Source organism: Tribolium castaneum, chromosome 2, assembly GCF_031307605.1.
Source record: "Tribolium castaneum strain GA2 chromosome 2, icTriCast1.1, whole genome shotgun sequence".
Lineage (NCBI taxonomy): Eukaryota > Metazoa > Arthropoda > Insecta > Coleoptera > Tenebrionidae > Tribolium > Tribolium castaneum.
Genome location: NC_087395.1, coordinates 17,121,034 through 17,146,368, shown reverse-complemented (window position 1 = coordinate 17,146,368; position 25,335 = coordinate 17,121,034). Strand labels below are relative to the sequence as shown.

At 36.7% G+C, this 25,335-nt stretch overlaps 3 protein-coding genes across 6 annotated transcripts in view; 2 read left to right on the top strand and 1 right to left on the bottom strand.

The window, feature by feature from the left end:
• Positions 1–6: 6 nt before the first annotated feature.
• On the bottom strand, positions 7–3,817 carry Rad51D (Rad51 recombinase D). 2 transcript variants are annotated; one of them, XM_008199579.3, is made up of 5 exons: positions 3,427–3,817; positions 2,233–2,376; positions 2,059–2,177; positions 609–810; positions 7–559 (listed from the first exon to the last, which is right to left on the bottom strand). In XM_008199579.3, exons 2-5 carry the CDS (start codon positions 2,374–2,376, stop codon positions 83–85), a joined length of 942 nt encoding a protein of 313 aa, XP_008197801.1. In that variant the 5' UTR covers positions 3,427–3,817; the 3' UTR covers positions 7–82. The 2 variants fall into 2 exon arrangements, with proteins under 2 accessions (XP_008197801.1, XP_008197800.1); XM_008199578.3 differs by having other exon boundaries at positions 2,233–2,380; positions 3,427–3,816.
• Positions 3,148–20,997, top strand: dom (domino). 2 transcript variants are annotated; one of them, XM_064354617.1, is made up of 23 exons: positions 3,148–3,360; positions 3,880–4,058; positions 7,139–8,575; positions 8,770–9,282; positions 9,333–9,510; positions 9,563–9,875; positions 9,930–10,116; positions 10,308–10,444; positions 10,495–10,681; positions 10,875–11,096; positions 11,151–11,385; positions 11,595–11,728; positions 11,778–12,202; positions 12,247–12,619; positions 12,821–13,132; positions 13,185–13,514; positions 13,564–13,785; positions 16,314–16,349; positions 16,439–17,390; positions 17,438–17,611; positions 17,663–18,262; positions 18,313–18,677; positions 20,410–20,997. In XM_064354617.1, the coding sequence occupies exons 2-23, from the start codon at positions 3,891–3,893 to the stop codon at positions 20,704–20,706; spliced, it is 7,797 nt and encodes a 2,598-aa protein (XP_064210687.1). In that variant the 5' UTR covers positions 3,148–3,360; positions 3,880–3,890; the 3' UTR covers positions 20,707–20,997. The 2 variants fall into 2 exon arrangements, with proteins under 2 accessions (XP_064210687.1, XP_008197803.1); XM_008199581.3 differs by having other exon boundaries at positions 10,875–11,385.
• Positions 20,998–21,298: 301 nt separating this feature from the next.
• Tpst (Tyrosylprotein sulfotransferase) overlaps positions 21,299–25,335 on the top strand; it is a 98,449-nt gene continuing 94,412 nt past the window's right edge. For both annotated transcript variants that reach the window (XM_008199577.3, XM_962911.5), the window contains exon 1: positions 21,299–21,485. The gene's annotated coding sequence lies outside the window, so the exon portion shown is untranslated. The remainder of the gene's footprint in view (positions 21,486–25,335) is intronic.

Sequence of the window (25,335 nt, the reverse complement as noted above, 5' to 3'; positions counted from 1 at the left end):
AACAGATAGCGCTGTAAAAATTTAATTAAAATCGATCCCTACATGATAAAACGCGACAGTTGTATTAAAATAAATTTCTAGATCATAAAAATCCATCTTCAGTGGGCACAATGTCCGCACAACTGTTCACTTTTTGGTTCAAAGTGTCACTCCTTAACACAGACAACTTGCACCCGCCTGAATTTTCCATTTTTTCAATTCTGAGGCGAGTGTTGGGGACACTGGACCAGTATTTCCCACACGTAATAGTCTCGGAAGTTTCTTGCTGGGTCTTGAAGCCACCGTCAGTCCATGTTGTTATTAAATTCGTGACTAAAAATGCGACATGGTGCTCAGTTGCAATATATCTCATTATGTTTGCGATATGATTGAGATATAAATTGTTTGTTAGGTGGTCGTTTGAATTTAAGATCACGCCGGGAAGAGAATCGACGATAATCAACCGTAGTTTCATATTGTTTTCCAAGTCGTTTTTAATTTCGTATAAACTATTGATTAAATCGTATCTTGTGTAACAGCGGTTTACTATTATCTTGCCCAAACTTTTAGTTCGTCGGTCCTGGAAAAAAATATGAAAAAAAAAGATTTTGGAATGAAGTTGTTAATACCTCATCACAGTTCTTCAACATTTGCTTCATTTTTACAGCCGAGAAGTCGTTTTTCGTGTCGAAAATGTGAACATTTTGGTCCATATTCAAGATCACATTTTTGATTAAAGTTAAAACGAAATGGGTTTTGCCGGAAGCTGGGGGCCCACATAACTCGTAAATATTTCCAGTAAATAATCCTCCATTTAGCAACTGGTCCACGCTAAAAAAATATAATAATAAATACATGCAGCTATTAATTCAGGGTTTTGGAACTATTAAGACAGAAGCATTTGCCAACTCCAATAACACATCTTGCATTTATCATTGTCTTAATAGAACCAATTGGGTTTGCTTGTGCTAGTTGTAGAAAATTGGTTTTGTCATTTTATTAAATTTGTTAGCAAAGATTATGCTTGCACTTGCACGCTCATAAATTACGAACAGAATTCTTTGTAGATTCGCTCCAAACGAATAAAACAACACTAAAAATTAAACCAAAAAAGTAATAAAAATCCATAATAAAAATTTAAATTTCCTTATCCCATTTGCATGACAAAGAACCGATATAATCCTTATGCTAAACCTTCCCGACCGCGATTTTATGGTTGTATTTATTCTACATTCGCAAGAGACGAAGAACGAGAGGATTTGAATAAAATAAAAAAATCTCATACTATAAATTCTTTAAAGAATGTGACAATGTACTGATTTACATCATTGTTGCTGTTAACACCATTTTAAAATTCGCTTATATACAAATTTATTATTTTCTTGAACGTGCCAAAACTATACAGGTGTTCTGAAATTAGCTACAATACAAACTTATGTTTTTTTTTAATGGAACATCCTGTTTTTTTGTTTAGTTTTTGAATTTTTTTTTTGACAAAAAGACGCTCTTTTTAAAAATGAATTGCTCAAAAACTAAAATTCCTAGAAAAGTAAGACCATTTGAAAAAAATGCTCAAGTGTAAATCGGTATTATTAGACAACCGAAACAATAGTTAATAATCTTTAATGATTTTTTAAATGTTAAAAGTTAAATATGTTGAGTCTAAAAAATTGTTAAAAAGAGTGTGTTTTTGTTAAAAAAAGTATTTTAAAAAATAGGCAAAATCGACCGATAAAAGTTTAATTCAGTCAAAATCATTAGTCTTAAAAGCTATATCCAAAAATGCAAAAAAATTAGGGTGTTCCATTAAAAAAAAAGCATAAGTTTGTATTGTAGCTAATTTCGGAAAGACCCTGTATATTTGAAAATAATTTTAGGTGAGCCTGGGGGTTAATATCTATGGGTTAGGAGAAAAAAATTTGGACTTTATCTACTTGCTGGGACACTCTGTATAAGAACTCACATTTTTAATGATCACTTGAATGAAGACTTAACTTTGGTCAATTTACGAAATAAATTCTCCTGATTAATGAGCGCAATTGCGTGGAAAATCGAAAAAAGTGTAAAATAAAATGATACCCTTTAATTCCTGTGGGGATAATGGCCGTATTTTTGAGTACGTTTTTATAGAAATCGAATCCGTTCACAGGTGTGGCTGAAAACTTTTTCAGGAGATAGTTTTTTACCGCTCGCACTTCCTGGAAACAGAGCATGAAAGCGCGATTTGTTTGTGATTGCGCAATTTTGACGCACTCTGAAATTGAGTCGTGCGATTTTGATAATCTGCTGCGTGTCCACCTTGACGAAGTCCCCCACCGTCCACACTTTCCTCCCGTGCAGCGCCTTGACGACGTCCTCGGTGAGCAAGGGGTGGATCTCGGGCCCTAAACGACTCATCTACCTGCAAAAGTGGAAAAACAGCGAAACCCCGTTTGAAAAACGGCGCGGCGCATGCGCACCAGCGGCCGCGCGCCTGCGCAGCGCGGACGCGAGCCATCCAGGCGGCCTGGCTTGGGCGTTCAACTCAGGGTGGTGAAACCTAAATGCACCAAGCCAAGTATAGGCGCCAAATTCAAAATCGACTGTAGTTCGGCTTGCCATCGCAGATGTCGCACATACGTATAGTCAATTTTAGCGAAGCTACCTATAATATCGGCAGAAATTAACGGTGGACCTGTGACAGTTGCCATTGTGCCAATCGCCATTTTGTGCTTGGTTTGTTTGGTGTTCGCCTTCGGCTTTGTTTTATGTGAAATTAGTACTGTTTTGTGGTTTTTTTCGTGTGTGTGCTTTTTTGAACTTTTTTATTGTGGGAATATAAATAATTTGATGGATCGTTTATAGTTATCGTGTCGTGTATATTGACTAGTGATAATAAATTTTTATTACAAGTTTATTGTCTTTATTTGTTCTCATATTTTATTTTTCGTATTCTTTGTAAATATTCAGCAACAATAGTTGTCTAACATCAGAAAGTGTTTTAGCAACTATTGTTGTGAATATTTACAAACAATACGAAAAATGCAATCAAACTTTAAAAGAAAAGTAACTACGGGCAATTCAAATCGCCCGCGATAACACTTAGTACGCGCTGGCCACAATAGATGTGCTAGTGACACTTTCGCTCTATCGGGACAAGGACAGATGCGTTTCTGTAAAACCTGTTATTCTGTGGTTCAACTATAGAGCCCGTCGCCATGTTTGTAAAGGGCGGTGCGTTGTAGATGTGAGCGCGTAAAATGTTCAAAATATCGGCTACATTTTGCGATTTATTCTTAACGTGGAGTACCCATTTGTAGATTGAAGTTCGATCGAGCCGCTGGTTGTGTTTTTAGCAGCAGATGACCGAATTTCGCCCGAATAATTTGTGATTACATGATGGTAAGTTTGGATCAATCGAACGAGAAAATGTAACATGGCGACGAGGACGAATCCTTTGTGTCTTACCTTCCGGGCGGCAGCCCGCCGGGGGCCCCCTTGCGGGCCCGCACGCCCCGCTCCGGGTCGCTCGGTGGCGGCGAGGCCAGGCGGAGATTTTCGATTATTTAATTTGCGTACTTTTCGCGGAAAATCGCTTTTCGTGCGGCTTCTCTAACGACTGTTTCATCTCTCTCTCGACTGCCCAGTCAATAGGAAATTTTACGTCACTCGCATATTGATTTCGCTCCAAATATGTTTAATTTTGAATGTAAGCGCTGCTTTAATTCGTTTGAGGCCTCAGTGGACTGAATTTTGCGCGAAATGACACTTTTTGGGAACGCGCGCTTTTTTCGCTTTATTTATCTTGCGGGATCAACCAAAACAATCATAACGTAACACCCAAAACAAATAGAATTTTTTGATAAAGTTTGGCGGTTGAGTGGTGGTTTTTTGAAATTTGTCAATCGGTTTTGGTTCCAGACATGTAAAGGATGAGCGACGAAACTCCGGGGGCGACGCAGGGTGCTCTGCCCCCGCGAGAGGGCCAGCAAGCCTCTCGAGCTGTGGCAGAGCGCCCTGCTGTGAGATTGACTCAGGTTGCAGGAGCACAGTACGTTTTGACCACTTCGCAACCCCATGGAGTTCCAGCTTTGACCCAGGTAAGTCCCCAACCCATTTGGCGCCTTTTTTCTTCTCCTATGCCCGGAATGAACGAAAGAAGTAGAAAGAAAAAATAATTGTTTTTTTGTAATGAATTTAAAAAAATAAAAAAAAAATTCAAAGAGAAAAATTTGGAACATTGAAAACATCTTATTTATTATATTTTATTTGAGCCTTATTGTTGATAGATTTACTTCTATGAAGTGGTTTTGAAATCAATCAGTGTAAGTCAAATATAAAAAAAATAAATATTTCAGCAAGTTTTAAAATTTGGTTTATAAAAATAGTAACAAAAGTAAACCACAAAATATACTTGATAAAGTTATTTACACTGATTGGCTTCTGAACCCTCCATATAGCCTAGGGGCTTCTACAATCAGGCTGTTATATCGCAGATATTTGACCAGATTATGTTATTACTGTTTATTGAATATTTTTTTTAAATAGTAAGATTTTGTGTGTAAAAACTACGTCTTGTCGGAGTTAATAGCTTTAATAAACAAAATACATACACAAATAATTTGAATTCATAGTCGATGGAACATTTAAAAACACTTAAAATATAAAAATGTTTGTCGTGCCGATTCAAGCGTGATAGTGATGGGATGTTGGCACGTGCAAAGAAGCAGCGGAAAATTTTACGTCTTGTCTTGACCTACCTATAATATTAGCAAGAATACTTTGCAGGTTTATTTAAGTTTAGATGTGTTTATACGTAATCTTATTTTATAGTTTAGTGGTTTATTTAATAAGTTTGTACGTCTATAAATTACTGTAATTTTATTATTAAAAAATCCGTGTTTTTTTTTAATTTAGGTACAAATCGATGATGCTTGAAATTTTATCTAGAGTAAACGTCTGGAGTTGCTTTTTTGTAACGGCAATATAATAGCTTGAGTTTGTTCAATCTGGGAATAGTTTGGTTAAAGTAGCCGGTTCACGTTTCAACGTTTGATACTTTTAAAATGATAAACAGGTGATTACCAGTAGATTATTAAAAAAATACTTTATTGGGAGTAAACGAAAATGAAGTGGGCGAATTTGATTGTGCATATTTGGTACATTTTGTGTCGGAGGCGTTTGTGGCTATCATTTACGAAGATAAATATTTATGTGAAATTATCCTACAAATGGTTTTTATATTTTCTGTACTATTTATTCGGTTAAATATATCGACACTGTATTGATCAATACAATGAATAATTTTTTTATGTGCACATTTTCTCTTATTTAAATTTTGTTGCGTTAACACAATCATTCAATATGTACGGCTAAAGATATGACAATCATCTCGAATGTTTTTGTTTGGACACGTGTTTGTTTTGTTGTTTTCGCCGTTTTTTATGTTTGTATTTATGAAGCACTCTGTTTTATTTTGTTTGCGACATGACTTTACGTTTGAAGTTGGTAAAATTTAATAAATAATTAAAATGTGTTGACTGGTTTGTTATATTTTGTTTTATCTGTGTTTCGGTAAAAAATGTAAATATATACAGGTTGGGGCGTTGAATGGTGAATGTTATTCACCTTAAACCTTTATTTAAAAAAGCATGTTTTTGCTTAAACTAATTACGCACATTTTTTTTTAATTTTACAAGAATAATCTATTTGTAATGGACTAAAAATGTTTATTTTGGAGTATTGGACATTATGGAGCCTTTCTTTTATTTTTTATCTCTTATTACGGACGTTATTATTGGGTAGTAATAAAGCGATCTGTCATAAATTCGATTTTGATCAATAAAAAATAATAAATGATTAGTATTTAATTAAATTAAAAAGAAACATACCCGTCGAACGATTAACACCGAAAACGTAAAACTCGTAATGTGGAATTCTACACTCTCTAGTTTTGAGATGCTATTATTTACTGTGCAATTATTATTTTTATTCTGCATTTATTATATTTTTACTGTGCATTTATTATTTTTACTGACCATAAATACTTGTCGTTTAAATAAAATATTGTGCATTTAATTTGTACCGATTTTTATTTTGGCCTTTCAATAAAAATTATTTTGTAAATAAAAATATCGGAAGGGGAGTTGCTTCATATTTGGAATGTTGTAACAAAATGAACGGTTTGGGAAAAAATTATAAAATAGCAATAGGTAACATTACTTATGTATTCATTTACACACAATAAATCAGAAATCTTCAGGAAATCCGTCCAAAGGAGACACCTTAATTAATGAGCCAATACTTGCATTTGCAATGTAATTGAAATGCCAATAAAAGCAACTGTCACGAATTTCAGTCCCAGCTATTGTTATTCACTGACCGGTATCATCCAATCCCCTTTATAGTGTATTCTGTTCATAACAGTTACTGTTCTCTACGTCTAAATTGGCCCTTGCATTGCATTAGGGTGCTGCATTATTTTAGGGAAGTATTTGGTAGTTTTTGAAAAAGTGATGATCGAACAAATATCAGCGACAAAATGCAAAATAAAATAAAATTAGGGCCCTAGATTAAAATAATAATAATAAGCAATAACAGCTACCAAATTTTATTCGTGTAACATTGGCTTTTTCTTTAGATGATCTTTTTATTCTAATTTATAATCTTTAAATGAGGAGTTATATTTTGATGTGATTATTGGTGTAAAATTTAATTTATCCCGCCCACATCACTACAAAACAATATGAGCAAGTGTACCAGCTAAATCGCTAAGTAAACTTCACATTTACGGAGCATTTTTATGACGGTGTGTGGATACATTTTTAAATTAAGTACACTACTCATAGGTTTATTTTTTCTTCGAGAGAAATAGTAGTTTTTAATTATGTTTATTATTGAGTTTTGCAATTATGCTTGTAATGATATACTTGGCTCTTTGTGGCAACTCTCACTTAAAAATTGTACGTAGGCACCAATGTTAAGTTATGCATGATTACATTATTCTTAATGGAGTAAGAAACAATAAGCATACAAGCATAATAAAAATAATGAAATTATAAAGTGAAAAACAGCAAAAAATATCGCCCGGTAGTGAAAGCTTCCACAAGTGACATGTTTCGGTTATCATTATGGGCACTTTGTGCTACCTAAAGGTGACATCGACTCTCTTTTTTTCCAGATTACACCGGGTACTTTGTCAACTCAAGGCGGAGTAACACGTATCATCAGTATAAGTCCCTCGCGTATAAATCAGACGTCACCGTTGAGACCGAGTCAAGCGAACCAATCTATAGTAAATGTTCTTACAAAACCTCGGCCGAATACGAACGTTCGTTTGCAATTGTTTCCCACTAGCGGAAGTGAAACTTCTAGTTCTTCGACGATGCCGTCACAAACGTCGCCAACCAAAGCGCCAGTCAAGAGATTACTGCCGTCCACGCCCGAAAAGAAAGACACATATGCTGCTAAACTCCAGCGTGTCATGAATCATAGGATAGTGAAATCGAAACTTATCAAAGAAAAATACAACGAGCATCTGATGGAAGCTTACTTCTTAGAGGCTGGAGGAAATATATTGGATTTGTACCAGTTTGCTAAGAAGCCGAAATCTCCAGCGTATCTCGCGTATTTGAAGGAGCATGCCATAGATCCGAAAGAGAATATGGAGGAGCAGACGATACCGCAAACAGTTCCCAGTACACCCACGGCGACAGCCGCTAGTTCTCTTCCCGGCATTTCCCACACGCAGAGTAACACAACGGCAACTTCGACGCCACTCACAAACCACAACCAAGACTCGAAGTTGAATACTAGTAAAGTTAAAACACCAACAAATCATCAGAACGTCAGCAATCAAGAGCAAATCGTGGAGAAAGCGAAACAAGAAGCTTACGTCGTGCAACGGATAGCTGATTTGCAAAAGGAGGGACTTTGGTCGGAGAAGCGTCTCCCCAAAGTTCAAGAAATGCATCGAGCGAAAGCCCACTGGGACTTTCTACTCGAGGAAATGGTGTGGTTAGCGGCCGATTTCGCTCAAGAACGTAAATGGAAAAAGGCCGCGGCGAAAAAATGCGCCAGAATGGTCCAGAAATATTTCCAAGATAAAGCGTTGGCAGCTCAACGAGCCGAAAAGGCTCAAGAGCAGCACCTGCGAAGGATAGCAGCGTTTTGTGCCAAGGAAATTCGGAATTTCTGGAATAACGTCGAGAAGTTGGTCGAGTATAAGCAACACACGATTTTGGAAGAAAAGAGGAAGAAAGCGTTGGATCAACAGTTGAGTTTTATTGTTGATCAGACTGAAAAGTATTCGCAGCTGTTGGCCGAAGGCATGAATAGATCTAATCCCGAGAACGTCCCAGCGAGTGCGGTGTCGTCTCGATCGGCTTCTCGTAATAATTCTGACGATGAGTTCCAACCCGATAGTCACAATAGCACAGATGACGAAGAAACCATCGAACAGGAGGAAGCCGCAGGTGGTGGGAGTGCTGATCAGAACGAAGAAGTGGCCGCTTTGCAGAGGGAATCGGAGATGGACCTCGACGATTTCCTCAAAGAACTGCCCAAAGATTACCTCCAGAACAGAGACAGTATTCGACTTAGTGATTTAAGTGCTTCTGTGAGTGATAATTTATGTGCCTCTGGTCGGAAAAGTGTTTGTGGAGACTTGAGGTCTAACAGCAAATTACTTTTCTGACTGGATGTATTTTTAACCTACACAAACGACTGTGTTAACGTTGTTTTGTGTAGGATAAAAATTTTGTTCAATCGTCGATGATGATTGAGTTGAATAAATTTGTGAAATTATGATAGGAGGACGGCTCGGACACCGAAGACAAGCGTGATACGAGGGCGTCGAAAAGTGACGAAGATTTCAGCACGGCGAACGTCAGTAGCGACGAAGATGACGAGGACACCATCCAAGAGCAAGAGCAGGCGGAGGGTAAACAAGACCACCAGCAAGAGTTGGAGGATCTCCAGGCTGAAAATGAAATGAGTATAGAGGAGTTGAGGAAGAAATACAGCGGTCCTCCGCCGTCGCTTTCCGACGAAGAGGACGCGAAAATGTCGGATGATTCTGACGATGAGTACGAACAATCGGTCGAAGAACCGGACAGTTCGGAAGAGAATGATATTAGCGATACCGACATGGAAGCGTCCGAGAACGATAGCCAGGGAGATGATCTCGGACTCAAGTCACTACTCGAAGATTCTCATAATGAGGGAGAAGATGCAAAGACTGATAAAAATAATGACCTTATTAACGATGCTGCTGCGATAGCTGAAAGCATTCAACCTAAAGGAAACACGTTGTCTTCCACCAATGTAATTACTTATGTCTGTTTTTGTGTCTGGGTATTAAACGTGAATCGTAGGTATCAACCAAGGTACCATTTTTACTTAAACTGCCTCTAAGGGAATACCAACACATCGGTTTAGATTGGTTAGTCACGATGTACGAGCGAAAGTTGAATGGTATTTTGGCTGATGAGATGGGGTTGGGGAAAACTATACAGACTATAGCTTTATTAACGCATCTGGCATGTGAAAAAGGTGAGTTGCGGGTAAATTTATGGGAAGTGGGAGTTAGTTTGTGAATTGTTAGAAAATTGGGGTCCCCATTTGATTGTTGTTCCTACGTCGGTTATGTTAAATTGGGAGATGGAATGTAAAAAGTGGTCGCCGGCTTTTAAAATTCTCACTTACTACGGCACACAGAAAGAAAGAAAATTAAAAAGAATGGGTTGGACGAAACCGAACGCTTTTCATATTTGTATTACTTCGTATAAACTAGTCATCCAAGATCATCAGAGTTTTCGGAGGAAAAAGTGGAAATATCTAATTCTCGACGAAGCTCAAAATATAAAAAATTTCAAGTCGCAACGGTGGCAGTTGTTATTGAATTTTCAGACGCAACAGTAATTAACTCGGAATTAGTTTTCGATAGAATCTTTTCATATTTTATTTTCTAGACGCTTGTTACTGACTGGTACACCTTTACAAAATAATTTAATGGAACTTTGGTCTTTAATGCATTTTTTAATGCCGAACGTTTTCCAATCGCATAGGGAGTTTAAGGAGTGGTTTTCCAATCCGGTAACGGGGATGATTGAAGGCAATTCGGAATATAACGAAAACATTATAAAGAGATTGCACAAGGTAAGTGGGGATTTTAGTATCCGCAGAAGTATTGGAATATTTGAATGATGAAAATATACAAAATTCGGAAAGTTTGAGATCCATTCAACTCAATCTTATTTATGAACGACATCGAGGCATTTGTCTGACTTTAATTAAAAAGCTTTACTTTTATTTGTTTTTGTCAAGTGTTAATTGGAAATTGTTTACAGGTATTAAGACCGTTCTTACTGAGGCGATTGAAGTCGGAAGTAGAAAAGCAAATGCCGAAAAAGTATGAACACGTAGTTATGTGCCGATTATCTAAAAGACAAAGATTTCTTTACGACGATTACATGTCTAGGGCAAAGTACGTTGCTCCAATATTTAATTAAAGTGTTTCAAACAATTTGGTTTTAGAACGAGAGAAACTTTAGCCAGTGGAAATTTACTAAGTGTAATAAATATACTCATGCAGCTGCGGAAAGTTTGTAACCATCCTAATTTATTTGAAGTCAGACCAACAATATCACCATTTCTTTGCGACGGTATTGTTGTACTTTATCCGTCTTTGGTTTACGCAGTTTTGGAATATAATGTTTGGAAGGTGGGTAAAAGAATTGTTTATCTTAAATTTTTGTTTACACATGATGACAACTATACCACGTCTGAAGGATTGGGATCCATTCAACCCAATCCTGCCAGGTGAATGACAACGAGGCATTTGTCTGACTTAAAACAGCCAAACAAAAACTGTTCCTGTCCTAAGGAAATTTTATTCATAAAATTTTCTTTTGTAGCAAATTGACTTATCGTGGCTAAATCTAAATTTGAATTTTATGGAATACAATTTGAGTGCGTATCAAAGTTACCGCATGAAACAAATGCGTACCCCTCGTAAGGTCATAGAAATGTATTCAGTACCGGAAGAAATCCCCCCGCCGCCCCCTTGTCGTCTCATGATGAGAATAAAGAAACACGATGACGCTAAAACCGTTCCCCTGAAAATAGAAAAACGAGACGTAAACGGGAAAAATCCGCAAACACCTCAAAATATTAAAGTCAAAGTTCCACAGTACGGTGTCCAACTGGTCCAACAGGGTATTGTCAAAGCCATTCCTGTAAATATCTCGCAACCTTTGCTCAGCAATCAAACTGCGACGCCTGTTAGTGTCACGTCAATGTTGAAACCGTCTGATAAAATATCGGCAAGTTTTGCTCAGTTGGTACAAACGTCGACGGGCAAACATTTGTTACTTACTCCAAATCCAAGTATATCTGGGAATATTCCGGTTTCAACGACAACTCCAGGTATATACAATTTTTTTTTAATAATTTTGCACCTTTCCTGTTTGCGTTGTAAACTTTAATAATAGTTTCTGACGTGTATTAGGAAAGGAGATTAAATTTTGTTACATTACCAAGCTAATTTGCTTTTTCCTGGCGAATTAGAATGTTCGTAACAGACATTTTGATTTTTAAAAATTGTGTGTTTTTTATCTATTAATTTTTTGTTAAAGGTGGGCAGAAATTAACGTTTTTGTCAAAACAGCCCTTGCTAACTGCCGGCAATTCAGGTCATCAGATAACTAAAGCCTTTATGAAAATTCAGTTGACGTCAGTTGCGGCGACTACAACCAATACGATCACTACGGTATTTTCTTTGTTTTTGTCGCGTCTTTGTGGCTAATTTGGTTTTTTAGAGTTCGCCTTCGGCTGCAAAAACCGACGATAAAGAGGAGCGAAAAACGGTCGGTCCGAAATTTATAGATCAATTATACGCCAACCAATCAAATAATTTGGACGTTCGGTGGGCCAGCGATGGCATTGCAAATGACGTAGGATCTTCAGACGAATTGGATTTGTTTAAAGACGAGCTGAAAGCCAGATTGCAATTGATGGCGAAAATAAACGAGCGGCGATGTTCCGCTGTTCCTCTTTACGGAGAAGATTTCCGTCGAATTGTCACAATTGAAAATAGTTTTCCGATAATTAGTTCGTGGAAGAGCGATGAAAGTAAAACAGTCGATACCGAATGTGATTCAACTGTGGAGATGTTTACGTGTCTCAAGGAGCTCGTCCGCAGTCCGGAAAGTAGGATAGAGCAATTGGCTGATGTTTGTGATAGGTATTTATTACACAATTGTGTTTTTCGGGAGATAATTTGGGTAGGTTTATTTTTTATGTGCCTGCTGTGCGAGCGCCCGAACCCGAAATGCAAATTTGGCATCCATCACCCAGTACATATTGGGGCGAGAAGGAAGAAAAGAAGAAATTAGCGGCGTGTTTATCCGCACCTGCAACGTCTCTACATCGTATCGCCTCTGCCATGGTTACACAGTTCCCCGATCCCCGACTTATCCAATATGATTGCGGTAAATTACAAACGTTGGATAAATTACTCAGAAAATTGAAGAGTGAGGGACATCGGGTATTGATTTTCACTCAAATGACGAAAATGTTGGACGTTTTGGAAGCTTTTCTCAATTTCCACGGACATATTTATTTGAGATTGGATGGAACGACCAAAGTTGATCAGAGACAGGTGATTATTTTTTCTGATTGGATTTGAACCACTGTCGATCAGTCATCAGTTTAATTTTCTGTACGACTTTTGCAACAGTGGGAGAGCAGTGCAATGGCCAGCATGTTTTTAAAACTCAATTTTAAAAACTATCTAGAACTTTGCAACAAACTTTGATTCATTTTGTTGATGTTTTGATTAATTTTTGTTTGTTTGTTTTAGCTTCTAATGGAAAGATTTAATGGCGATACGAGAATATTCGCTTTTATTCTTTCCACACGTTCTGGTGGCATCGGTGTTAATTTGACTGGAGCCGATACTGTGATATTTTACGATTCAGATTGGAATCCAACAATGGATGCTCAAGCACAAGATCGTTGCCACCGCATTGGTCAAACGAGAGACGTCCACATTTATAGGCTAGTGAGTGAAAGAACCATCGAAGAGAATATTTTGAAGAAGGCAAATCAGAAGAGACTGTTGGGTGACCTTGCTATTGAAGGCGGGAATTTCACGACGGCATATTTCAAGAGCGTAAGTAAACACTATTGTTGCAGTTATTTGATTTTCTAATTGTGATTTCCAGTCGACGATTCAAGATCTGTTTAACATTGACTCGAAAGAAGAAAGTGCGGCCAGTAGGATGTCGGAAGTGGTCGAAAGTCACGAAAAACGTGCCGCTGCGGCGGAACAATCGCAACCTCACGCTGGCGGCGACGATAAAGCGGCTTTGGGAGCTTTAGAAAATGCTTTGGCTGCGTGTGAGGACGACCAAGACGTCCAAGCGGCTCGAACGGCTAAGGCCGAAGCTGTGGCGGATTTGGCCGAATTCGACGAAAACATTCCGTTAGAGGAGCAGGAGAAAGAACCCGAGATGAGTAAAGCAGAACAGGAGATTGACAACGTCATCAAAAAGGTGAGTTGTTTTTCCTTCTGTTATGTGTTTTTGCTAATTTTGTGTTTAGCTTTCTCCAATCGAGAGGTACGCAATGAAATTCATTGAAGAGACTGAATCGGCGTGGTCCGCCGAACAACTGGCGGCTGCCGAACGCGAAATCGAGGAACAGAAGCGCGAATGGGAGCAAAATCGTTTGGCAGCAATGCGCGAAGAAGAGGAACGAAGAGCACGCGAATTGGAAGAAGAAAACGATTTACTAACGTTTTCACGGGAGGACGCCACAAACCAGGTTAGCACTAGTAAAACTAAAAAAGTTAATAACGCTAGTACCGCGAAAAAAATTGTTAATAAAAATCGTGCAATGAAAAATCGACAAAACGTCGCAAAATCGGCAAGAAGTAATAAAGTACTGACGAAAATCGTACCAAATAAATACACCAGTGATCGAAGCATAGCCAAAGCTAAACTGAAAAGGAGGAATTGCAACAGACGCAGGTTGACGAGGCAGAGAGTTGCGAAAAAAGACGACACGAATACGGAATCAGACGATGATTCGTCGCAGTGTTCGCAAAGCGCTGATGATTCAGATGTTAAGAAGTTCAACGGTGACACTGATTCTAGTGTGGATGAACAGACCGATGATCAGTCGGAGAGTGACAGCAGATCGATTGTTTTGAAAACGCCGACTAATTATATCGATACGAATTCGCCTAGAACTAGATCTCGTGGCACTGTTGAAATTAATTTGTGGACGCTTGATGTCAGTCCGATTTTGCCAGGTGTTAAGCCAGTAAAAAATTCGCCAAATCCGAGTATTCGTCGTTCGAAAGGTAACAGTCTAGAGAAAGACTTACACAAGTCGGAAAAAAAGAAAACTGCCATAAAAAAGAAAGTTGAGGTGAATCACGATGAAGGTAAAGATGATGATGATGATAGCAAAAGTGATGATAATGCTGAAAATATCGTAAATAATTTGATTCCGAAAGGGAAAATCTGTAAGGTGATGTTGAATGATATCATGGAAGGGGGCCAGTATACACTTGGAACCCAGAGTGAGTCGGATCAGTTGAAAGAGCCGGATGAAAAGATTGAAAATGAGGTAGAGTCTGAGGTTGAGAAAGTAATTCCAGAGACTGATACTTCAGTTGATGATGAACAGGAAGCTAAAGATCAGGGTCTAAATCAGACTGAAGTTTCAGTCGATACGGAAGGCCCTAAAGAATCTGAAGTAAACAAAGAGACTGATGCAGTTGATAAAATCGATGATTCTCCTGAAGCTGACGGCGATGATAGCAGTCCGTGCGACGTACCTAGTGACAATAATGATGAGGAGATTCCGCTTGTGAATCATAAGTCTGATTCTGTTCACATTGATAACGGTCTCGATGATGTTAAAAACTGTAAAAAGAAAAAGCCGAAGTCGAGTAAGAAACGAAAAACTGCGAAATGTGCGAATAATAGGACGTTGGATGATTGGGTAACGAGATCACCTCCAGTTAATAAAACGGTCGTAAGGAGTAAAAAAATCGAAAATAATTTAGATAGTGATGAGTTTAATGATTCGTCATTAAAACGGACTTGTTCAGAAGCCGAATTAAACGATTCAGATCTAGGTATCGAACGTAAAATAATAAAAACGGAATAAAATGAGTGTTTAATGAACAAAAATTCTGTTGAAATAAAATGTGCATATGTGATTTAATTATAGAAAAATCTTAAATAACTATCTTGTACATAATATCTAGAGTTATAGTTTTTTTACAAATAATTTTTATTGCGAATAATTGTAAATTATACGTGTGAATGAGCCTTCTGAAATTTGTTATAAGAGAGAATATCACACTTCAGTGTATAGATTTCGTTGTTTTGATAACCATTTTTTATTTGCGTAAAATGCTTTTCTTTGGCATTATTTTTCCAACTTGTTTCGGTAAAATTTATTCAATTTAGAGACTTATATTTTGTTGTTTAAGTTGAATTATAAATGCTCAGGGATCTAAATTAACTCTCTTTTCATCATGTATATAGAAAAATTCGAAGAAAATGAATGCCGAAGGAAAAAGAATTGTGATAGTCTTGAATGTTTTAATCATAATTTGCAAGTGTAAATTTTGGTTTTTCAGTTTTTATATTTAAAAACCGAGTGAGTTTATTTGAATCTCGGTGCTTTTGTTATTACCATTACATTAATGAAAATAAATAAAGAAGTTCTCTTGCGAATGTGTTTTTCATTGCGGGGTGGACGCGGGTTTTGGTGCCTTCTTGCTCCGGCGTCCGCAGCGGGCACCAAAACACTGCCCCGCTGGACATGAGCAAGGCGGCTTCTTTATAAAACCCGCTACCCACCCCAGTACACTCCCCCAACCCCTACTTGACGAAATCCCCTCGAAAGTATCAAATATTTTCACTAATCACAAAAGTTGGGTAGGTATTTGTTAAAAATAACGTGCAAGAAAAAAGAAAAGTAAAAGTAAAGTTCTCAATTTTTTTGCCATGCTTTCAAAAAAATACAAATTTTTCCTTATTTTAAAGTTAATTCAGAGCAGTGTATATTTTATTCTTTCATTGAATTATTGTATGTAATATATTTTTTAAAGAGAAATGCAGAATCAAAATTTTCGAGGGTGTTGTTAACAATTAATAAAAGTGTTTTGAACCTAAAAAGTGGGATTTAATAATTTCCTGTTAATTTTTAATGGTGGCAGTTCGTATCCTCCAGTCCTAGAATTTACAACTTCCCTACCCGACGTTATATTCATTTTCACTCAGTCCAAATAATTCGCGTTTAAATTATGTTTTTCTTATCCTGTTTTACAGATCTGGGTTTCTGATAATACCATGGAACAAATGCCTGTAAGTAGATTTTTATATCTTTTTTAAAAAATACAATTTTTATTTTTCGTTTTTGCATTGGTATTTTAAACAATGTTTCTGATTTGTAGATGTGGTGCCCTCCCACACCACCCCAACAAGACACGGACATCTACATCGACCAAACCATGTCGTTTCTCTACGACATGAACATCATGTCCGAATCGCAATTACCCCCAATTTACGTTAAAAAAGAAGCGAAAAGAACTCGTCACGAGGCCGGTTTTGTTGATAGTCGTCGTGCTTTGAAAATTCCCCGGAAGGAAGAATCGATGAACGCGCCTAAATCGCTCTTCCATTCAGCCACAAGCTTAAAATTGAAACGCGACCTCAAACTTCAAAAGTATCGCGGTTTAATGCGTAACACATTACCCATATCTGGCAAGTCTAACGTGCCTAAACCCGCTATCGAGACGCCCTTATGGCACGATTGGACCGTACACGAAGACATGGCATTGTTGAAAGTAATCCAATCGTTTCAAGGCTTACCGCTGAACCTGCTCGTCGCTTCACCGGGTCACACGCCAAATTGGGATTTTGTCTCCGATTACGTGAACACGGTCTCGATAACGTATCGCTCGCCGAAGCAGTGCCGCCAACGATACGAAACTGTCCTCATACAGAGAGAGGAAGGAAAGCAAGTTTTCGATAGCTCGGTACGAAAAAAGAAAAACAAGAGCGGATCGATGCAGAAGTTTCCCTTTCAGCAGAAATCGAACCGGCCGATGCGTACTTCTCAACTGTACACTCAAGATAACAATTCAAAGTTTTCGCAAATTATGATGCAAAGGTACGACGCCCTCAAAACGATCTCGAATAAGAGGGCGCCGCCACAGAGAAGTGTTAGTAATAATCCGTCATTGAAGAATCCGAAACATACGGCCATGTTGACGGATTGTGGGATTGACTTGGATCATCCCGTTCTGCCGGTGGAGGTGGCGGCCAGAAGGGCCGAAAGGTTGGCAAGGGAGAAGAAGCCGCTAACGCCCGAGCAACAATTAGCCCGGTTTCAGATGATGAAAGGTAATTAAAAATATCAGGTTTGGAAATTTCAACTAATATTTTTCTAGGTATGTTGCCTTTGTCGCAAGCCAGCACCTCGACCACCTTGCCCCAAGTCGTGGCCGTGTCAAGCGGCACGGCTGCGACGACAGGGACGCCGACCCAAGTGACCATCGCCCAGACCATCAACGTGGTAACCAGCGTCACAACCACCGTTTCCAGCACCCCAGCAACACCTCCAAGTACATTACCACCAATCTCCGCAAATCATGTTTCATTTATGCAATTTCCAGACACCATCCGGTCGCAGCGAATTATTACTTCCCCTCTCCAAGCCTCGACTGTGGTTTCCGTGGCGGGTTTGAGCCCCGCCCAATTACAAGCTGCCACTCAACGGTTAATAGTTTCCGGCAGTTCTCCCGGTCAAACTAAAACAGAAGGCACACCGACCGCAATTCAAGCAAAATCGATTAGTTCGGCACAATTGCAATTAATCAGACAACAGGCGGGCGCTACGTTTAAACCGCACGTGAGATTACAGTCGGGGACGATTTCGGGACAAGCTGTCAAAAATTCAACGGTTACGATAAGTGGACAGCAGGCGGTGGTTCAGTTCACGCAAGCACAACCGAGGGCACAGTTTGTGAGACAAGGAACTGTGACTGTGGGGACTAAGGCGGGGATTACCAGAACGGTGACTGAAAGTGAAGTGACTCAGTTGTTGAAGAAGCAACAGCAACAAAAGACGATCACTGCGGCGGTGGCTACGGGGACACAGGCGTCAAATATTCAAGGTTTGTCGTCGCAAGTCCTGGCTCAGGCTGTGCAACAAGCCGGGACGTCGGGAACCCAAGTTGCAACCTTGGTCAAGGCTGTTTCTAATACCGGCGGAGGTAATTTTTTATTTTTATTTGGATTTCAAGGTGTTATTGATATTTTTTAGTGACGCAAACTGTAACAATACCAGTGTCTGGAGTGTCTATAGCCAATACTGGCAAAACTGGCACTCCAACCATCAAGGCGGCTAATACTCAACAAATCAGACAATTCCAAATCCAACAACAACTTCTAGCTCACAAAAAATTGGGGACGCAGAAATTGAACATTGCCCAAGTTGGTGGCAAAAATAACGTTCAAACTCAGTTGATTGTGGGCCCGAAACCACTATCAACCGCAATGACAGTTCAACAGTTCACACAAGTGATGAGGGCACCACTTGGTATTACTCGAGGACCCGTTGTATTAGCGAAAGGAACGCCAAGGATGATACCCGTTAATACGTCACAAGGCACTAAACAGACAATACAAGTTAGTGTCATTTTTTTTATTGAATCGAAATTACCAAGTCTATTAATAATAGAGTGCGAACACAAGTCCAAAGTTCGAGGTCTGTCGTTATGCAACGAGCGTACGCGAGAACTTCAGCGTTTTCGTATGAATGTTATTATTTTTTTGTTGAAACATTTTAATTTAAAACACAGTGCTAGGGGAAGCAAAATAGTGTTTATAATCTAGGATTCATATAATAAAAAGAAGGCTTAAAATCTTACTAACAAAAAAAAAAAATTAAAGGGACTGGTATTTTTTTATCTTATGTTGTTAAAATTTGTTTCAAATTTTCTGTGATGAAAAATTAGCGGAATTACAGACGAAAATGTTAAATTTTGCAAAAAAGCACCCATTTATTTATTAAAACTCTATTCGACATAATTTGCTAATTGCTGAATGACTGAAATTAAATACTTTTTGAGTTTTTAATACTAGTTGTAATAGCACCATCTCAAATTCCTTGTCATTTTGACGTCTCAGAAAGTGATTATTTTCGCTTTTTTGATAAAAAGAGTCGGTGAAAAAATTAAATACAAATACAGTGTGTTTACCAATTTACAGGGCTTAATTATTAATACACTGAGCTGGCGCTTCATCCGTTAAATTAACTAAAATTTTGTCGTCATAAGCGGAATATTAGGTATCGCGGGAATAAAGTAACCAATCAGAGAAGAGTATAATTTATTCTGCAGTTTATGCGGTCAGCAAATGACCCGATATAGTTGTTTATTCCGTATTATATTTTCTTGGGGGTTTATCCGACGACGATGGTAAACACATAAAAATAAATCAATAATTATTTTGAAAAATTATCAAATCAACTAAATTAACTTTTAAAATAAAAAAAATAAAAGACGTTAAAATTAATCTTAATCTTATCTCATAAAAAATTGTTTGCGCAATAACACGCAATCTCCCTAATAAAGCAAAAGAAGAATTAGAAGATCACCCAGTCAACATAACAGTATAGACTTCTAACCTGGAAATAGATAAAAAAAAATAATAAAGACAAACTAAAATTTAAATAAACAGGTAAAAAAGGTATCATTATCCACAATAATAATAATGACGACTATTGTAAGAGCTACTCCCAAGTATTTTTTGACGATTAATTTCACTCTAAATGATTAAAAAACCGGCACTAACTTTTTTTGCATTTTTTCAATGAAACTTGAAAATGAAAATTGGCGGCAGCTTCATGTCCATTCTTTTTGTGCATTGTTGTACTAAAAACGAATAAAGCTTTTATATCGAAAAAAGTTGTTCCGCGATGGTTACATACATGAATAATTGTATTGTTACTTACTAGTTTACTCAAAGTTGGAATGAGTTCTAAATTTTTTTTCAGTTTTAGTTACAAAATTGGCAGTTTGTTCTATTTTGTCGACAAATACTGTGCATCCAGAAATCTTTATTTAATTGCATTTTATCTCATCGATGATTATTTTGCATTTTCGTTAGGTTCTGACAACAAAAAACTGGAAAATGTTCAGTTTACATATTGCGTTTCAACGGTGGTCTTCTCATGACTTCAGCGTTCACACAGAATTTGTTACATTTTCAGAAGTTTTTTTTTCCAAAGTGTCTAAAGTAACCGAGACCGGCATTTTTTTAATTACTTTGATCGATTTCGCTTGTGAAAAAAGCTTGCTATTTGTCGTTTGCGTTTGACTAAAAAATATGTTTTATGATGTTCATCTATTTTCTGTAGGTTGTTGCGGCGACTTCGCAAGCTTTAAATTCGGCGCTCCGCCCCCAAGGCTCTTCGACTCTCGCCGGGGCCTTGGCGGGCATCAAAGTGCAAGGACAAGGCAGTACTCAGGCGCAGTTGTTATCGCAAGTTTCAGCGGCGCTTCAAAATCAGACCGTTGTGAGGCAAGGGAGTCCCGTAAGGTTGCAAAGTGGGGCATCGATTGTGGCAGTAACTGTACAACCGACTTCAAATGTACAACAAGGGACGACACAAACTTCCAGTGCGGAACAAGTAAGTAGATTTATGAAGAAGTGAAGTTTTTTTATGTAAGTTAGAGAAAGCGCTTTGTATGTTTTCCTTTTAATTGAAAGATTTAGTTTTCCCCCTTTCAAACTGTGCTGTGATACTAAAAGAATTTTATAGAATATTTCACAGGATTAGTATTACATGTAGGTTATTTTTTCTTGTTTACTGTTGAGTTTTTGTGTAGTTACGTCCGTAACTCGCCTGTTAATACATTCAACACTAAACTATTAATGTACATAAGCATCATGTAACATAAATTTTGTATTAGTTTTATTTTCACAATAAAGAATGATTTTTTAATTTTGTTTTTTTTTGCATGCTGTGTCACAATCTGGGTGATGAGCACAGTTGTAAGCGTTTTGTTGTTTTTGCAGGCGTAATTCTTCTGAGAAGATGCTGACTTACAATAAAATGTAATATTATTAATAAACTGTTACACCAATATTGCAGTTTATCTGAAAAAAATTAATAAATAAACCCGTCACATAAGTCTTTACGGTGGAAAAGAGTATATATAGTTTATCGGTAGTACAGTTTTCTGTAATCAAAGTTTCAAGGGTTTGCCGGCCGTAGCGCACGTGTCGTTTGTTGTTTTCTGTCATTTTGCTTTCATTTACTGTCAGTTCGTCGCAGTTCAGTCAGTTTGGCAAAAGCTCTTGAGGAAGGTGTTATGTTCGCAAAAGTTAACCTCTATGTACGTGTGCTTTTTCGGCACTTGTCAAATTCCACGAACTTTTGAAAAATTTCCATCGCTTCGCCGAAGAACAAGAAAACCAGACGAGTCTCAGGTAAGTCACGACTTTTACCTTCAATGTTTCGCTTTATTTTGTTTTTTACCGCGTGTTACTTTCGGCGTGCTTACTCTGAAGATGATCCCCCATGAATTTTAATAAGTCTAACGGGAGTTTTAGTTTGTCGAACTGTAATTTAAACGTGTTCAAATAATGACTTCGAAAAAAGCTGGTCGAGAGCAAAAGGAAGCGCGCCGGAGTCGTGTGTACACTTTTACTGTTGCGGTCGGATAAGAAAGGAAGAACGGAGGTCATCTTCGACATAATTGAAAGTAACAATACACCAAACACGCCTAATTAGCATCGGTTTGGCTTTAATCCTGTTTTTTACGAGAGGAAAAGGCGCGGAGTAAATTAAATCAAACTGGTGGAAGTCAGAATTGTCAATTAATTGTGTTGAATTTTATTTCTCCAGCAAACAACCAAACAAAACTATTTTTAAATACTACTATAGAAAAAATGTATTCAGACATGCACTTGCATAAATTACAAATTTCGTTATCTCACCATAAATAACTCACCTTTAGAATTTAATAAACAATAATTGCAAGTAATTAGCCACAAAAACTAATAACAATTATCTGCAACAGTTATCGTCGGTTATTTATTTTTGTTTTAAAATAATTTAATGAGTAATTAAGCGTAATTAAAATTGATACTGTTTAAAAATACTCACCGCAATCCTAAAGTTTGGAGAAGCTGGCAGAGATGAGTTTATTTATAAAAAGTTTAATCAAAATGTTTTACTCTTTTTCATTTTTAATAATCTGTTACGTATGCGTGTATTGTGTTTGAACCCAATTTATGTTTATTGGAGCAGAAATGAAAAAAATCGGAACGTTCGTTGCCAAAATTCCAATTTAAATGAAAAAAATCTATAAAAGCCGTATTATTAGTTTATTTACTTTCATCAATGTTACATTGGCGTCATTGCAACTGCCGGTTTTAATTTCTATTATGTAGAAATGACTCACCAAAGATAAACTATCTCCCTAAATATGTAAATGTTGTAGGTGGAGTGTCTATTATGTAAGAAAATATTTATCAATTTAACGTTTCCAATTTTACAGTTTTAAGTGGTCAGAATATTCATCGCCTTGTAAAATTCTCCAATTATGCCTTCGAACTTTGGAAGAAACTATTAATTAAAATTCGCCTGCAAATTATCCTTTTTAACGGCAGTAAATCAGCTTTTAATTCTCCGGTTATAGCGCCACTCCCACGACTTTTTTTGTAAATAATCCGTTAAAATTTATTACTTCGATTATAGGTACAAGAATATGACCGAAATTTAATTATTAGCAGTATCTGTACATTAAGCGAAATACACTTTTCTTGAATAACAATGTATTCCAGAAGGTCAGGCACGCAACAAAGGCATTAAATTAAGCTGATAAAGATTTATTGTTGCATTAAAAAGCCGTTTAACGTCTTTCACAACTTTTAAATTTTTGTTATATTTTCTTCGAGCTTTAGTTTTACTATTGTAATTTCCAGTAACAAATCGCTTTCAAAACTACGAAGTTGTTTCTTGCCGCTTTAGTTGCGAACAAATAGAGGAACTGTCTGCAACTTGAGGCTATACGATGTAACTCAAAGCGGTGATTATAACTACAAAATTTATAGTCAGGTAATTCACTTGGCGAAGTTTTGCGGAATTTAGTAAAGATCTGGAGCAAAGTACTACAATTAAGCTGTTTTCTGCATTTGTTGTACGCTACGGATTTAATTCTAGCGGTTAACCGCTTCCGGATTTGTTGTAACGAAATTCACTTTTTGAATCTGCGATAATTTCGGGGCTGAACATGAATGTTCTGCTCTGATGCTAAACTACCGTTTAATGCTTTGGTTACTCCTTTTATGCATAATTAAAAAGCAGTTAATTTCTCGTTGTAATGCTCGATTTTCCATTGTCTGATTAAAAAGAAAGTAAAATGCTGTATTATTAAAATATTTCCTCAACAGTGTATCGAATGTAAAAATAGAACAAAGATAAATCAAAGTTTTCTCTGTGATCTTTAATTAAACGAGATACACGACAAGTTATTTTTTATTTTTGTTCCCTTTATGTTTATTAATATAGCAAAAAAGCTACAAGGGTAAAAATGGAGCCGATAGTGACTACGGTCTAGGAATATTCATTTAGAAGGCTTGAAAAGGTAAGTCTGCGAAAAAGCAATTAAATTCATGCATAGCAATCGCCTTTAATGGAGTTTGAACAAGTGGCGTCTTTACCAGAACTACCATATTTATTAAATGAATAATTAATGAAAATTTTAAACGCCTGTACTAGCTATTTTATTAATACAAACTGAAATCAAATCATTGGGATAACGCAAAATTAGTCCAAACTTTAATTTATTGTTTTCGTATTCTTGTGCTACTTCCGGTTCCATGAATATTTCATAAAGCTTATTTTTGCTTGTGTAGATAACAACACAGGTAAACATTGTATCGTCTTTTGCCGTAAGCTTTACGTTATACCATAGCTCTTAAACAGATTTACCAACTCCTGAGTATAAAATTCTTTTTACTTTGTTCCCACATTTCGTCGAGTAATGGGGCATTTTTGTTGTTTCGTTTCTATTTTATTCGCTCTTCCAACAATAATGTGAAGCTGAACGTTCGTAAAAGTTGCAGATGGAGAATGAAACTTTTCTGTGCAAAAGTAGTTGTCAATAATAATTTATTGACAAACGTGATCTTAACTATAAATGAGTCGATTTTTTACAAAAGTTATTATTAACTTTGCGGCGAAAGCCGTCTAAAATTTTATTGTTATTGTGGAACGTAAAACCTTTTGTTGATGTTTACAAAATAGAGGAAATGTATTAAATAACAATATTCTGTAGATTATGTCATTTTTTAAACAAGTGGTCAATGAGATAATCGTTGCGAAATATTCAATGAATATGACATTTATTTTCCACTGAAACGTTACCAATAATTTTATGGGGGAAAAAGGAAATTAAATAGAATCACTGAAACGAGCTCGAGGCTGATATTAACAATCGTGGAGTTCGAACTCGGATTGACCTAATAAGTTGAAATCTATTAGAAGAGAAATGCTGGTGGTATGAGTGTTCCATTTATTGAAAAAATAAATACGGGCAAAATCAATTTCTAGTTTTTAATTTGCTAGTATGTATTTGAACAAAGCCACAAAGAAAATCGTTCGCGTTTTTGATCAAATGGATGCTATTTTTTGATTTAATAAATATTTGGGAAATTATTGTAATACAAGGATTAATACAAAGATAAAGCACCAACTATTTAATGTCTTGTTGAAATGTAATATTGTTTGTTATTTTTACGCGGCTGTGACAAATTCAGTCTAATTTTTATTGGGTACAAATTAAATACACAGTAACAATAATAAATGCACAGTAAAAATAATAAATGCACAGTAAAATAATAAATGCATAGTAAACATAATAAATGCACAGTATAAATAATAAAAGCACAGTTAAAATGATAGATGCAAAGTAAAAATAGTAAATGCACAGTAAAATAATAAATGCATAGTAAAATAATAAATGCATAGTAAAAATAATAAATGCACAGTAAAAATAATAATTGCACAGTAAAAATAATAAATAATTGCACAGTAAAAATAATAAATGCATAGTAAAAGTAATAAATGCACAGTAAAAATAATGGGTGATATTCATAATCAGTAGAACATGCTTCATATTCATCTTCATAAAACTGTAAGTATATACTTTTGTAATAATAAGTAGATACTTATGTAGTATTAGTATTTGCTTAAAAATCATAAAAAATTAAGTATCTACTTCTGTCGATATTCATAAAATAGAGAAGTTACTAACAAAAATTAGTATGTACT